Here is a 16,086-nt window from a genome sequence, read left to right as displayed (position 1 = left end):
TAGTATTTAAAAAATAAGTGCAGGTCGGGAAGTTGTCTTAACCTGGGCCTCCCCCATTACACCCTAAGTTCCTTTAGGACAGGCATGGTGGCTCTGGGCTCTAGATGGTGAGCAGCCAACATCATGTCTATTCACACTGGTCACTTAGGTGTTAGGTAAAATCTCAGCAAGTGTTCAGTGAAGTGGGAAATCAATGTGGTCCGTCTCAGAGCCAGGGCCTGGCAGGGCAGGGCAGTGGGAGGGAGGGAGGTCTTAAATGAAAAGACAGGAAACCCAGCTTCTGCCTCTAACTAGGTGTGTAATCTTCAGAGACTCACTCTCCTCCGTGAGCCACAGTTTCCTCATCTGTAAGAGAGAGACAGAGACAGAGACAGAAAAAGTTAGCTCCTCTGGCTCCTCCAGTAGCTCTGCAATATTGCTGTCGCATCCCAAGCCAGATGTCCCGCCCTGCCCCACCCCACCCCTTTGTGCTTCTCACTTTATATTTCTCTGTCAGAATTAGGGAAGAGAGGAGCCTATTTTCTTGACCAGGGGTTGCCCCAGAGGCAGTGGAACTGACTTGATCATATCTACAGTTTACAGGAGACATATGAGGCCAAGAGGAATGAGTTCCTTGGGGAGCTCCAGAAGAAAGAAGAGGAGATGAGGCAGATGTTTGTCCAGAGAGTCAAAGAGAAAGAAGCAGAGCTCAAGGAGGCTGAAAAAGAGGTAAACGTAACCATGGAGACCAGGTGGCAAGGGAGGGGAGACTGAGCGTGGCAGGAGGGGCCTCAGCCTTGACAGACAGAACTACTAGAAGGGAGAGGGGCTTGTAAGCTTTGGGCAGGACTTGAGTGCAATTTGGACAGACAGGGAATCTGATGGCATCTGTGTCTTCTTGGACACCTTTGTTTCCTAAGGATGGGACATTTTTCTCATTCTGCCCATTATTTAGAGCCATTGTCATCCAACATGGTAGCCACTAGTTGCAGTTGGGCATTTCTTTCCATTTGAATTAATTAATTTATTTAGATTTTGAAGCAAGGTTTCTATATGTAGCCCAGGCTGGCCTCAAATTTTAGATACTCTTGCTTGAGCCCCATGAGTTTTAGGATTGCAAGCACGTATTACAGTGCCCCAAAATATTTTTTATTAAGTGACAATAATAATTGCACATATTTATGGAGTATGACATGTAACTTTAGTAAGTGTTTATAGTGTAGAATTATTAAATCCAACAAATAAATCAGTCACTTCATATGTTTATCTTTTTAGTTCTGTTGGAAACATTTAAAATCTAAGCCTAGTCTGGTCACCAGGCCTATAATCTCAATATGGAAGAGCAGAGCAGGAACACACGTTCAAGGCCTCACTGGGCAACTTAGTGAGATGCTGTCTCCAAATAAGAAAAGTTGTAAGGGGGCTAAGAATGTAGCCCAGTGGTAGAGCTCTTGTATAGCATACTTGAGGCCCTAGGTTCAAAATCCCCAGTACTGCTGGGAGTTGGGGCATTTAAAAATCTACTCTTAGCCATTTTGAAATGCACCATAATATGTAAAGCTTAGCTCCTCTCATTAGCTCATTTCAAATATTCAGTCCTTGTGCCAGTGGTTCAATACAGCTCGAGCACTGACTATAGCACAGGTACTGAGCCTCTCCAGTATCACACAAAGTTCTCTTGGGCAGTGGAGGCAGTACAGTCACAGAAGGGTTGATCCTTTTCCCATTTCCTGGACATTTGGAGTTCTGTAGAGACAAATAATCATTTTCATAGTTGGCTTGCCCCATCCTACCTTCTCTGATAACTGTAGAAAAAGGTAGTCCCAGACCATCTTAGATAAAATGATGAAATCTAAGATGACGACAGTGGGAGTATTTCTTGTTCGCTTAAATTTCCTACTCTGTCCTCTTGATTATTTATTTGTTTGTTTGTTTGTTTGTTTATTTTGGTTTGGATGTCTATTTGTTTGATGTGGGGCTGGGGTGGAACGAACTCAGGCATTCCGCATACTAGATAAGTGTCCTACCATTGGTTGTCACGCCTAACACCTTCATCTTGGTTTAGAGTGGAAAAAAAGAAATCACTGCAATTCTAGCTGGTTTTGAAACCAAGATCTGATGGTACTTTCTAAGCATTGTGAGCTGGCCAGATGTCTCAGTGGGCAAAAGTGTTGGCCAGTCAAACTTGACAAACTGAACTCAATTCCTGGAATTGACATAAAAGCTGGATGCCAGTGGCACCCATCTGTAATCCTAGCACCGTGATGGTGAACTAGAAGGCCAAGACAATAGAATCACCTGGAAGTTCATAAGCAGCTAGTATAGGGCATGCTGTATGGCCGAGACAAGATTGGCACAAGGTGGGAGGAGAGAACCAACTCCCAAAGTTTTCCTCTGATTTCCATATGCATGCTATGACACATGGACACACCACCATCATCATCACCATCAATTTTCACCTTATTTTATGTGCATGGGTGGTTTTATTTTATTTTTATTTTTTTGCCTGATTGCATGTCTTTGTACCACTTGTGTACCTGGTGCCCAAGGAGGCCATAAGAGGGCATTGCATTGATCCTCCAGAACTGGAGTTCCAGATGATTGTAAACTGCCAAGTGGGTGCTGGAGATCCAAACCAAACCTTCTAGAAAAGCAGAAAGTGCTTTTAACCACTGAGCCACCCCTCTAGCCCATAATAGTAATAAGTTCTTTAAGAAAGAATTAAACATATGCAGTTATTCCTTTAAGCAATGGCCTTGGCTTCCAAGGCTCCTATACCAGTTCACCTCCTGGTACCAGAGTAATTATCCTAAGGTTCAGTTTAAAAATATCAGCCAGTGTTTCCCTTCTGGGCCCTAGTTGCTTCTTTGGTCTTGTGATAAAGACCTACCTGAGAAAAACAACTTAAAGACATCTGCTTTGGCTCACAATTCATTGTAGTAACACAAGCATCATGTAGCTGGTCACTTTGCGGGAGGACAGGGCGGGGCAGAGACTGTTGATACTCAGATCATTTTCTCCTTTTAATTCAGTTCAAGACCCCAGCCCATTGAATAGTGCCACTGACTTTCAAACTGGGTCTTTCCACCTCAGTTAGCCCAATCTAGATACTCCTTTATAGACACATCAGAGGCTAGTTTCCATGGTGATTATAAATCACCCATCAAGTTGACAGTCAAAATTAGTCATCACTACCCTCAAAAGCATAAACAGGGGATATAATTAATCCCCGAATCTGTTAACCTTTGATTTCCTTTGACTCTCCAAGGTTATCACCAAAGCTTGTGGCAAAGGTATTGGTTTTATTTCAGTTTCACTTTAAGAAGATACAAATGTTACCCACTACCTTTAGGAAGAGTGGTATGGGCATCTTAAAGAAAAATGAATAAAAGTTGAATGAAGGAAAGCTCCTTTAAAGCAATTGATGCTCCCCTTAAGTGATTAGGAGAAGCTGGTTTAGACAGCAAACTCATCCATTGCTATACCTTACTAGGCACCAGTCCCAAATGCCCACAGCACCTAGACAACTGACCTGTAGTCTGCACTGCAAATGCTACAGAGTGCAACATTTCCTCCTGAATCCCCAGGAGAAAGAAGAATTATGCTTGGCATATTAATTAAGGTTATTTTCTGCATTCTAGTAGTGTGACTGCCTGTGCTTCAGGCTCTCGGAGCCACTTGTCACAATGGCCTTCCTTGCCTCTGGTTAAGACTGAGGTTTCAGGTCTGTAGAGATGGCTTAGCAGTTAAGAGCACTTGTTGCTCTTGCAGATGACCAGGGTTTAGATCCCAGCTCCATGTATGGTGACTCACAACTTAATACATCCTTAACTCCAGTTCCAGGAGATTTGATGCCTTCTTGTGACCTCTGAGGGTACAAGGCACACAGGTGATACACACACACACACACAGAGAGAGAGAGAGAGAGAGAGAGAGAGAGAGAGAGAGAGAGAGAGAGAGAGAGAGAGTGAGAAAGGCAAAAACACATACAAGTAAAATAAATAAATCTTTTTAAAATTGTTTGGAAAGACTGAGGTCTCAATACTCATCTAATTTTATGGACCCTTTCTTGTCTCTGTGTTCAAGGCAAATATTGCTGTGGCCAGCTTTGCTATGGCTCATGTTTTTACCATGATTCATGGGGAGATGCCTCAGTGAACATGAGTGCTTGCCCTGCAAGCATGACAACTTGAGTTCAGATCTCCAACACCCACATAAAGAGCCAGGCATGGTTGCACGTGCCTGTAATCCCAGCCTTGAGGGGCAGATATAGGTGGACCCTAAGATATGCTTATTCAGGAGATCTTTACATATGGACGATCCCATTATATAGTCCTCTAAAGACTGGGTTGACCTTAGACAAATGCCTTCATTTAGGAGACTTTTGGTTTTCTCATAAAATGAACATAATAGCAGAACCCACTTCAACAGTGTTGTAAGCTAAGGCATTGTAAATAACCTGTAATCTCAGCACTGAAATGGCAGAGACTCTGGTCATAGCTGGGCTGGGGACTGCTTGCTGCTGCAGAGGGACTCTCTCTAACCTCCTTGTGGCCCTCTGCCAGCTGCATGAGAAATTTGACCGCCTGAAGAAACTGCACCAGGAAGAGAAGAAGAAGCTGGAGGATAAGAAGAAATGTCTGGATGAGGAAATGAACGCCTTCAAGCAGAGAAAGGCAGCAGCTGAGCTGCTCCAGTCTCAAGGCTCTCAGGCTGGGGGCTCACAGACTCTGAAAAGGGACAAAGAGAAGAAGAAGTAAGTAGCAGGCTGCTAGTGTGTGTGTGTGTGTGTGTGCGTGTGCGTGTGCGTGTGCATGTGAGAGAGAGAGAAAGAGACAGAGACAGATGGAGAGGAGAGAGAGAGAGAGAGAGAGAGAGAGAGAGAGAGAGAGAGAGAGAGATCTTTCTTTTCCTACTCATCCCTACACCCCTCCATCCACTACATAGCACCTAGAGGCCATGGGGATTGGCTGGCAGGTGTGAACTGCAGGCTGGCAGTTACACTCAGATAGCGTCCATTTGTCCCTGTAGCACCCAAGTTGGAGTTGCTAAGAGAAGGTGAGTAGTGGTCCCCAAAGTGTAGCTTTTCTTTTTGTCCCAGCTAGGGAAGCTCTGCCAATGCCTGGCAAATGGTAAGGGAAGGGGGGCTGGGAAGGGGGGCTAGGAAGTCGGAAACAAACCAGGAGAGATGTGGAGGGATAGGAGAGGTAGAAGGAGAGCAACAAAGACGATGGGCAGATCAGCATCACCCCCAGACTCTAGAACAGTGGTTCGCAACCTGAGGGCCGAGACCCCAAGCAATCTTTGCACACGGGTCACAGGTCAGATAGCCTGCATACCCAATATTTACATTATGATTCATAACAGTAGCAAAATTATAGTTCTGAATAAGCAACCAATGTTATGGTTGGGGGTCACCACAATATGAGGAACTGTATTTAAGGGTTGAAGCAGTAAGAAGGTTGAAAAACACTGCTGTAGATGTTCAATATCATGCAGCTTACAGGCCTGCTTGCTCCTCCCAAATCTGACTGGAGGAGCCTACAATCTAACCCTTACTCTGCCTCAGTTATCAAAAGACACAGCCTGTGGAAGGTAAATGCTACCACTGAAAGGCTGTACCTTGTGTCCCATCTCCCATTCCTTTTCTATACCTTTTCATGCTGGCGGCTTAGTTAGGCCCAGCCTGAGGTGCTAAGAACCTAGAGGGGAGTCTTCAGATGCCAGTATCCTCTTTGTAGCCCATTTTCAAACTCAGGGAATGCTCCTGAGAGGGTTTTATTTCTCTAAATGTTTGGTAAGTTCTGTCCTATCCCCCAGACTCTGCTTGCATAAATTACCCACTCCTCATTTCAGAGCCAGAAAAGAGGAAAATGTTTCTGCAAGAAAATATCCAGAGGTTTCCTTGTGTTCCACGGTTGTTTGTGTAGTAGGTTCAAGGGAACTCCAAGACAGAATGTTTAACAATAGCCTTTCTAAAGGATTCTTAAGGTCCCAGGATACCCATGGTCATGACTTTCTATTTTGGGTCACTACTCTGAGCCAGTCACTGGATGCTTCCCAGAAGAAAGAACAGTCTTTTTGCCTCTGTCCTGGGATTCTCACTTAGGAACCACACAATGAATACAAACTACTTACTAATTCAAAACACTGAGTTTTGCCATCGTATTGTCCAGATTGACTACCTAATATGTAATTTGAACATTTTCACCAACTTGGCCCAGAGAATTTTTTTTCCCAGAAGAGAATCTTAAAACTTCATATTGCTGGGTGGTGGTGGCCAACATGGTCTATCTACAAAGTGAGTTCCACAACAGCCAGGACTGTTATACAGAGAAACTGTCTCAAAAACTAAAAACCAACCAAACAAACAAACAAACAAAATCCCTACATATCAATGACTCGGTTTTTTTGTTGTTGTTGTCATTTTGGGTGCTTTGCGGGGTTTTTTTGGTTGGTTGGTTTGGGGGTTTGAGGGATTGTTTGTTTTTGCTACTAAAGTTCAACTAGCCAGATGGAAAACCTCTTTGGATCCACCATCTATTAACTTATCAGTGATAATATATCAGTTATACTAGCAGAAAATAATTCATACATCCCTTTTGGGAGTGATATGGGTGGAGCCCTGAGCTCTACACATGCTAAGCAAGAGCTCTACCACTTGGCACCCCTGGCCCTGGATTCCTCTTTAAAAGACCAGAAATATCTGGGGTTGGTGACAGTGTCCTTTTTCAGTTCCAAGATGGAAGAAAACCTTGCTGGAACGTGGCACCTTACACTAGCAATCAGAGCTAGCACAATAGCCTGTCCCCATCCATGCTCTGATGGACACAGGTCTGGGCACCTTATGCATCTCTAGAAGATGTCACTAAATTTATGCTACCCTGCTCCCATAGTGCTTTTGCTGATGATTTGGGGAGGGTAGAGATTGTGGTAGAAATGTTTTTTACACAGATTGTGGTTGAATCTGATCAAGTTCCAGATTCAGTATTTCCTCTGGATACCCCTAAGAGACTAAGAAAGGATACCACTGTTTCAGGGGTGTCTACCAAGCCACCCTCACCTGTTCCCTTTTCCGTTTCTCCTAATTGCCTTAGATTGCTAACATTTCACTATTGGTATTAATTCATAATATTGGATTTCTCCTCATACTCAGTCCATCTTCATCAGTTCTTACTGTTTTACAGTTAACTCTGCTGTTTGCTGCATGCTGCATGACACCCAGGGTCCTGGTAAGCTTTATTAACTCTAAATAATACTGGCAGTGGCTTCTCCAACACCTCCCCAAACCCCACACTTGTAGCACCCATAGCTAACCATAAAAGAAATGGCTTCATCGGACCGGCTAATTTCCTCCTGAGACTTACAGTATGAAGATGTTATCTGGCTGTGGTTTTAAGTGGAATGCTTGCCTGCCTGTCTGATTGGAAGTAAGTGTGTGTGTGTGTGTGTGTGTGTGTGTGTGTGTGTGGTTTTGCAGCTAGAACAACTGTGTAGCATAGGTAGGCAGATCATGCGACCAACATGTAAGGTTTCAGTCCAGATTTTCTTTTTCATGAAGAGTCATAATCATGAATTTCAAAATGAATTGTGAAGTAGTAGGAAATTGCTGGGTTCACAGTACCTACCGGCAATGTCACAGTCAGTCTTGACTCACACCACACCCCAAATTTAGGAATGCGCCAGGAGAAATTGCTTCTGTGTCTCCCTGTAGTAAACTGGTCCTTATCTGAGGGGTTCAACTTCTACAATTTCTTTTGATTATATGCCTTACCCTCCAAATATAAGCAATGTAGAAAACAAGGAAGAGACCTCAGATACTACAGGAAAGCGATAAATTTGGTTCTGTGAGGGCTAGTGAGATTGCTCAGCAGGCTTCGGTGGCGGCACCTTTCACAGAAATCCATTTAAACCTAGCAGCCTAGTTCAATCCCTAGAACCCAAATAATAGTGGAAGGAGAGAACCAACTCCAGAAGTTGTCCTCTAATCACACTACACCATGGCATGTGTGCCCACAAAAAGTAATAATAAGCTAATTTTTAAAAATTTAATTCTGGGTCTGGAGAAGTGGTTCAGGGTAGTTAAGGACACTTAACTGTTTTTCCAAACAAGCTAAGTTTTGTTCCTAGCACCCATATATTACGCAGCCCACAACTGCCAGTAACTTTAGCCCCAGGGTATCTGACAACTTCTTTTGGCCTTTGTGAAAACCTACACACACACACACACACACACACACACAAATATAAAACATTTAAAATATTATTCTGTAAGTAAGTACAAGCATCATAGAAACCTCTGTTAAAGAGATAAAGCAGGGAATTCTTAGTAAAGATCCCTGAGGGCTAGTGCTTGTGTCTACAGAAGTAAAGAGGACTGGTCCCTGCCATCACAGCTTTTACGGAGAGTGAAAACAGTCGTCATAGGATGGATGAAAGCAGTGGTTACACACCGTTTATCTACTCTACCAAAATCAGGTAGTGACGGGAAATTGAATGTAAATGCTTTGAACACCACACTTAGATTGATTTCTTTTTAAAACTCCACCATGGAAACTTTCAAATGTGGCTAAGAGAAGAGATAATAGCACACAATTCAGCTCCATATTCCTGGAGCTGAGCCATCAAGGAATCATTGACATACAGCTAAGTCAGACTCTGCAATTACCTCAGACATGCTGGATTATTGTAAGGCGAAAACGGTATCAATTCATGGGTGATATACATAGTACATAGTTCTAAGAGATAATGATGCTTAAAAAACAGTCACCATTGTCGCAGCTACAAAATCAACAATAATTTGCAATACAAAATGTCTAGTTGGTGTCGGATGTACTCATGAATTGCCTTACTTTGTTTGTTTGTTTGTTTGTTTGTTTGTTTGGGTTGAGGACTAAAGCATTGAGATGATGTCCCCTCGGTAGGCCATACAATGGTTTATATAGAGAGCCTGCTATTAGTCACAAAACCAAAGGCTACAACTATTACAGTAGAAACTTCAGGCAGCTGGCAAAGGCATCCTCCTTCCAAACAAATCCTGGCAAGGAAGTCCATCCAAGCTTCTGAAACAGAAAGCCCAGGAAATGAAGCCAAACAAATGCATCCTAAAAGAACAATTAAATGATTTACTGCCTGGTTCTAAAGCAAACCCTGGAGCCCCTACTAGGGCACTGGCATCAAAGAGCAGCTTTCTATTTAGGAAGACTAAATTCCTGAAGTCTCTGCTCCCCACCATAGTCCAAGTGCCTAGCTATGGTCTAAGACGTAGCAGGAGCTCAGATCATATGGAGTTTCTTTGTTCCACCATTTTTAATGAGAGCAAGACAGGTGTATTCTGGTGAATTCAATTTTGGCACATTCCGATATTGTTGCACACTGATTGACACAATTTCATTCAGATTTCCTTGAGTATATCTTTATTAGTACCCATCCCTAAAATGAACCCTGGAAATTATAATTAAAGCCATGCCTTATAAGTAAGAGACAAGTGATAAACGTCTGGAGCAGCCAATTTCAACCCCAAGTCAGTTAGCTTTTCTTGGCAAGCTTCTCTGTAGTAGATTGCAAAAGCAGTTCTGGATCAGTTGGTCTGAGAGAGCCTTAGCTGCCAAGATTCTGAAAGCCACAAAGGTTATGTGCCCTCCTTCCCAAACTTCACTTGGGGTCGTTGATCAGAAAAGCCATCTGAAATGCAGGCTGAGTGAGGCTTACTTACATATGGAGGAGAGTGGGTGTATTCATTGTGTAAAACTGATTGCATGTTCTCAGATATGCATGCTCTTCTAACTCCACCCCCACCAAATAGCTCTCATTTAATAGGATGGCTGTTGAGTCCATTTTTCTGAAAATAGCTGAGAGAATCAACTTAAGGAAGAAAAGTTTAGTTCTCTCCATGGTCACTTGGCCTCATTGATGTGGCAAAGGTCCTGCCAGAACATCCTGGTGGAGGTGTATACTGGAGCAGAGCTGTTCACTGCATGTCAAGCCAGAAATCAGGCAGGGGCAAGATTGCAGGGCTTGCTCTGGTGACCTACTTCTTCCAATAGGCCCACCTTCCAGTAATGCCTTCATATGAATCCTTCTCAGGCTTCCTCTCTCAAAATCAGGGCCCTCAGATGCTAGTTATTTCCTTAAAACTCCTTAGTTGGCAAGGAAGACTTCAATACATGAGTCTTTAGAGCACATATCATAGCTAAACCATTAAAAAAAAAAAACCTTCTTCCGGTCATAAACAAGGATTTAGATACATAACCAAGAAGTTCTCTGAGACAAGACTCTCCCAAGTGATAGAAATGTCTTGAGTAGGTATCTCTTATCCTGTATGTAATGTTACTACTTTCTTTACAACCACAGGCATGTCAGTCTCTTCATATGTGACATAAGGATCAATATGACTTGACTTTACTTATATCATAGGAGTGAAATCCCCGAAACCCCAGGAGACAGGTCAAAACGCTACATGAACACAAGCTAGTGATGGGTTTCTATAGTTCAGGTTTACTGGTCACTGGTTGAAACCCAACCCCATCACACACTTGACAAGCAGGTATTGGCATAGGGGTAAAGGTTAGCCAGCTAAGCTTGCTCTAAAGACTGCCAAAGTTGAAACCTCCGCTTCTTTTCCAGTAGGTCAAGGGGGCAGTGAGCCTGTTGCTGTATTCGGTGGCCTAAGGTCACTAGATACTTGGTATTCATAGACAAGGTTAACTGGATACGTGTGTGTGTGTGTGTGTGTGTGTGTGTGTGTGTGTGTGTTGGCAGGTTGTTTGTCAAGAACAGATTTTTAAAACTGTGTAGGTTTTGATCTTTATTTTGCTTTTTAATACCACTACTATTTAATAGTATTTAATAATACTACTGCCATCCGTGTTAGAAAGCATTTTCCCAAGAGCCAGTGCACAAGACTTTAAGATCATCTAACATAGCTATTCTACTATATCTATTAGTTATGACTTAATTTCCTTCTGACTTTTTTGGTACGTTCATCCGTCCATTCATTAACCCCCCTTCTCTTTTCATTTTCAGTTTGGGCTTCCTGTAGACGCGCCCTTTCCTGTGCAACAGAGCTGGGCTTCCCTCTCTTTATTTCCCCCTCCTTAACATGCTTAGAGGGCATACATCCCATGCCTTCCCCTTTTCTTCCTTCAAATGTTTATAGAAGCCTGAGAGTCAAATGATGATGTCTGGTTCCTGACCAAGAAGCCAGCAATCTCGTGGCTTGGAGATACATTCCATACCTCAGTCCCTCTCCTAGTACCCTCCACCATATGCTCCCTCACATCCTCAATCCACCTCTGCCAGATTCACACATGTTTACAGGTCACTGTTGGTCACATTTGTGTACCAGCTTCCCCATTAGAATTCAACCGATACTTGTTTCCTTGAAGAATTTCCATCCACCAGTCAGGGGTCAGAACTGTCCCCTTATACTCCTGCATCCTAGTCACTGGGATTGTTCTTCCACTCCTCTAATGCCAGGAGCCATAGCCCCTTATAATAGGTTCTAAAAGAATTGCCAGCGATGCCTGTTTCTTCTCCCATCTTAGCCAAGCCCTTTCTCGATTTCCTTTACTTGGAGTCAGTTTACACAAGCTGTGTTAAAAGTCAGCCACACATTTATTCACACCAAGCCCTTCCTATACAAAACACAATTGCTGGAGCAGATAGTGTATATTCCCCCTCTCTAATTCTAGGGACCCCCACAGATACAGAAGGGAAAATAAACCGGAATGTTATCACCAGCCTAGAGTCTTGATTCATAGGCTTCTAGAATTCTCCTTGGGGGTTTCAGCATGCCATTGGTCATTTCTTGCCATCCCAATGAAGTGGAATAGCAAGAAGAATAATAATCCCAGTGAGCTGATCAAAGAATCCAGGCTTGGGGTTGTCTAGATGAGTGTTCTAGTCTCCCTGATGAATGTAATGGTAGGGTGAACCTGCATTTGCACAAGTGACACTTGAAAGAGGGAAGAAAAGAGGCATTGTCACTTGAAAGGTCATTTACTTTGGTCAAAATATTTAAAAAAAATATATGGTAGTTTTAAGTTTTATAATGGGTCCCACCTGATTGTGGCTTTTGGAAACCCTTTGAAGTACAGAGCCTTCCACCGTCAGGGCCAGGAGGCAGAGTATAGCTTTTGGCGTTTGGCTAGTGACAGAGCAACAGCTAGAGGCGACCTGGCAATGATCTGTGGCTAATATGGCGTCTCTCTGCCCTTCCTTTGCAGTAACCCATGGCTGTGTATTGAATAGTATGCCCCGCTACAGCTGGACTGGACTCCACTTAGCCTTTTAAGCGAAGGTTCTTATTTTAACTGACAACTTTTTATAAAAAAAAAAAAAAATGGTGCCAGACAGCTGGGCCTTCCACCCCTGCTCTGGCACTTCAAGCATTTTGTTTTTGTTTTTGTTTTTGAGTTCTGCAACTTGCTTCTGCCTCCCAGTCCCACTGGCATGGACCCTGACTTCTTTTATCTTGTTATAAAGGTGGCTGTATGATCACTACCTCTAAAAAAATGCAATAAATAAATTTGCAGGCCTTCTGAACTGTTACAAAAGGGCAGGGGCCACTGTCTACGATCATAGTTAATAACTTGAACCTAAGACTAAGTCCAAAGCAGAACTTGTTAAAAGCAAGCAAATCAATGTGCGCACTTTCTCTTTTCTTGTTGGCAAAGAGAGAAGGCAAGGCGGTTTTGATCTGTACTGGCCAATGGCCAGAGGCAAGGACCAGGTGACAAAGTGAAAGCCTGAGCTAGTCCTTCAGGAAAACCAACTGGAAGTGGAGAATTGCAGGAAACCCTATGCTTAGAGGCAAAACAAAACGAACCCAGCCACCTCTGGAACAGAAAGCCCTAAAGCAGAATCTCCAAGTATCTCAGATACAATCAGTAATCAGGAGAGTCAGGCTACTGAGTGAAGGCTGTCTGGGTCTCCTTGAGAAAGGCCCCTTATTTGTAGCCATGGAGTTCTGTTTGTTTTTAAAAACAAGTTCTTACTATGCAGTAAGAACTAAGCCCTGGCTAGCCTTGAAATCACAAAGCAGACCAGGCTGGCCTGAAATTCAGAGATTTACCTGCTGGTATTTTGCGCTGGCATTAAAGGCAAACACTACCACACCCAGCTGCCTTGGGGGGGGGGGTTAATCCACCTTCCCAGACTGCCTGCCAGCCCGAGGAAAGTACCATCTTCCTTAAAAAGTACTTGTATTTTAAAATGAGGCCTTTCATTTGCATTTGTATATAAACTCCCTACTTAGGACTGGAGGATCTCAGAATACTTCACAAATATTTGAGCTACACAACCCTCTAAAAGCAAGCAAAAACTGTATATAAAGTGAGGAGCTTTTTGATCAGCATGGCTGATATACCCCACCCCATGCTATAGGAGGATAGTGACACGTAGAGAAACGAAGGGACTCATCCAAGGTCCCAGCACTATTCCTTGGCAAGCAAAATTTCCAATTTCCTATCTCTGGGTTCCCAATCCTTTTCACCAAGCAACCCAAGTATTTATGTTTTTTTCTGGAGACAAGATTTTTTTTCTTTTCTTTTTTTTTTTTTTTATGTTCAGAGAAACCAGTGTTAGATGACTCTTGAGGGTTTTCACGTAGAAAAATAGGATAGGGTGGGTAGGCACAAGTAAAAAGAAAGCTCCAGGCCAGCTGCCATGATGCTGGATGATCAGTTAGCTATAAGTCTGTAAGTCTAAACAGGCGATCAGATCCTGTAAGTCTGAACCAGGACCAGGCCAGTGTACATTTCACTGGTGCACTTTGTAATCAGGGAACTCAGGTAGATATAAAAAGCAATGGTACCTATTAAAAGATGATGCTAAATTTCATTGAGAAGTTCTTCTCACTGTAAATGAGACAAACTTTTGTCTGTCTTCACTTGAAAGTCTTTAATTAGTACAATTGTTACTATTTTTTTTTAAATACTCTTAAGTTCCCTGTTTACTTCTGGCAAAACAAAAAACACTCATTAGAGAAATGGTCTGTGCTTTTCCAGACTGGAATGGAATGGCTTCCTGAAACACACACACACACACACACACACACACACACACACACACGCCATTTCTCTTAAGCCAAGAAGTCTGCTTTCTCCACCTGGTTTGGATTTTTTAAAGATCATTTGGCATTCATGTTTGGCTGTTAATATGTGCATATTTTTAAATTAAAGCAAGATGCAATTAAACTTGTGTGTGGTGTTCTTCAAACCTTCTCTATAGATTTCCCGTGCTGATGGCCCATCGTGACCTGTTCCTGTCTTCTCAGCAGTTAATCTGCACTACCTTCCACTGTCCACCCCCTTTGCATGTCCCTTTGAATGTCCTTTCTCCTTGGCTAATTTCGTGTTTTCTCTCTCTTTCTCTCTCTCTCCAGCTTTTTTTAACCTTGTCTTCAGCAGCTGTACTAAGTCTAAAGGAGAAGACTGCCATTATAGAAGAGTTAGTTAGGGCTCCATACTGTCTCAAGCAAGAAACCAACCAATCCCCCTCCCCTGCAACTGCGCACATATACACCACACTCAACAAGTGTACATGTGTCCCTGTGTCCAGGCAAGAAGCTCTCTTCTGACTTACATGATGTTTCACATGGAATTGTCTTGTCCTAAACTCACAAGGCAGGAAAAGAATCATCAGAGCTGGAAATGGACCAAATGTAACCTCAGAGAGACAACAACAGGACCACTCACCCAGGTGTTAAGTGACTGTGGCAGACCTCAGCTGTGGTGTGGAAGTGCTGTTCACGAGGTTTTGAGTGTTACGTTGTTTTTCTTAAAACGATTCTCTGGTTCAGTGGGTTGACTGTCTTCAGACACTATTAAGCTGATTTTGAATATGGAAGAGAAAGTTGAGTGGCATTTGCACCTTCAGCATTCACAGACTTTCTGCAGACCCCAGCAAGGTGGGGAGAAATGGAACAATTACCATTCAGCTGGAGAAAGACATGGGGCGGGGGGAGCTTAAGCTTAGTTGAGAACCAAGTTTCTCCACACAAACTTCCAAGGGGCTTTGCAGGTTTCACAAGAGGTTTCTATTCAACTTGGTAACTTGAAGGAGAGCTTTGATGGCGGTACATCTGCCTTGAAATCATTGGCTTTCCTTACTCTCTGAATACCATGCGAATGTGCTCATTCCTATCTGTCCATACCACAGACACCAACATTCTGCTGTCTCGTCTCTTGAGAGAGCCTCTTTGCATGTTTCCCAGAATCTCCGTTTGTTTTTCCTTTCTTCTCTGTGGTTCTTTTTGCTCAAAGGTGTGATCAGTCACTGCTCCTCTGGGGCTTCCATTCTCCAGAAGAGACATCCCAGAACCAGCACTGTTTAGCTCATTATCTTTCTAATGTCCATGTCAATTTTCAATAAAATTCAAAGAAATGCTCAGTGGCTCCATGATCTGCTCCCATCAGTTGGTGGCATAGGTCACGACAATTTGCTTTAGGAATGGGTGGCCACCTCCCAAATTGGGAGGCTCAGAGAGCTGCCAGGAGCCCACTAAGTCTTCCTCAGTGGACTGGCATGCCCCTTCCCCGTGCCTTTCTTCTTCCCGTCCCTGACATTCCCATGGGACTGGGTGGTATTAGCAGGAAGTCCTCAGCTTTCCCTTTAACTAGCACTGGTTGAACTAGTGTTCGACAGTAGAGGAAGGGTAAAGACAGAAAATGGCATTCCACAGAACAAAAACAAAACTAGCTCTGTGATACTTCTCTTATTTACTCCTGTGCTGTGAACATTTTCCCAATTTCACGAGTTGAAAGGCATTCTGTAGATACTAAGCCCTGGGTCACACAGGGATGCCTCCAATCCTCCCGGGCATTGCAATGGGTAAAAGGGAGAGTGGTCAGTTTTCAGAAATCTGCTTGTGAGTGAATTGGGGCTTGCTTCCTTCAGCTTCATTTGCCTGAAGACCAAATGATGAAGAAAGGAAACCTAGAAGCCTCTGCTTGGATACCAGAGCAAATAAAATTGACCAACCTCTACGCAGCTCACACACTAGGGGGCAGCAGAGTGAGACTATACTCGCTTATGACGTTGCTGAACACTGATACTGAGGAGGTGTTGGAAAATACAGGATCTCTAATCTGTTGGAATAGCGGG

At 43.3% G+C, this 16,086-nt stretch overlaps 1 protein-coding gene across 7 annotated transcripts in view; it reads left to right on the top strand.

Annotated features, from left to right (window-relative positions):
* Nucleotides 1-15,375, top strand: part of Septin6 (septin 6) — a 76,339-nt gene extending 60,964 nt beyond the window's left edge. The window contains exons 8-11 of one of the 7 annotated variants that reach the window (XM_021152934.3): nt 576-708; nt 4,545-4,735; nt 7,167-7,211; nt 14,366-15,375. In XM_021152934.3, coding sequence (XP_021008593.1) covers nt 576-708; nt 4,545-4,735; nt 7,167-7,170 — 328 coding nt within the window. In that variant the 3' untranslated portion in view covers nt 7,171-7,211; nt 14,366-15,375. Of the gene's footprint in view, nt 1-575; nt 709-4,544; nt 4,736-7,166; nt 7,212-11,004; nt 12,175-12,206; nt 14,178-14,365 lie in introns of those variants that run through there. The other 6 variants (XM_085838180.1, XM_029473377.2, XM_021152932.3 and 3 more) reach the window with 6 other exon arrangements.
* Nucleotides 15,376-16,086: the final 711 nt, after the last annotated feature.

Source organism: Mus caroli, unplaced genomic scaffold, assembly GCF_978045245.1.
Source record: "Mus caroli unplaced genomic scaffold, Mus_caroli_1 scaffold_5, whole genome shotgun sequence".
Lineage (NCBI taxonomy): Eukaryota > Metazoa > Chordata > Mammalia > Rodentia > Muridae > Mus > Mus caroli.
This window is presented reverse-complemented; position numbering and strand designations above follow the sequence as displayed.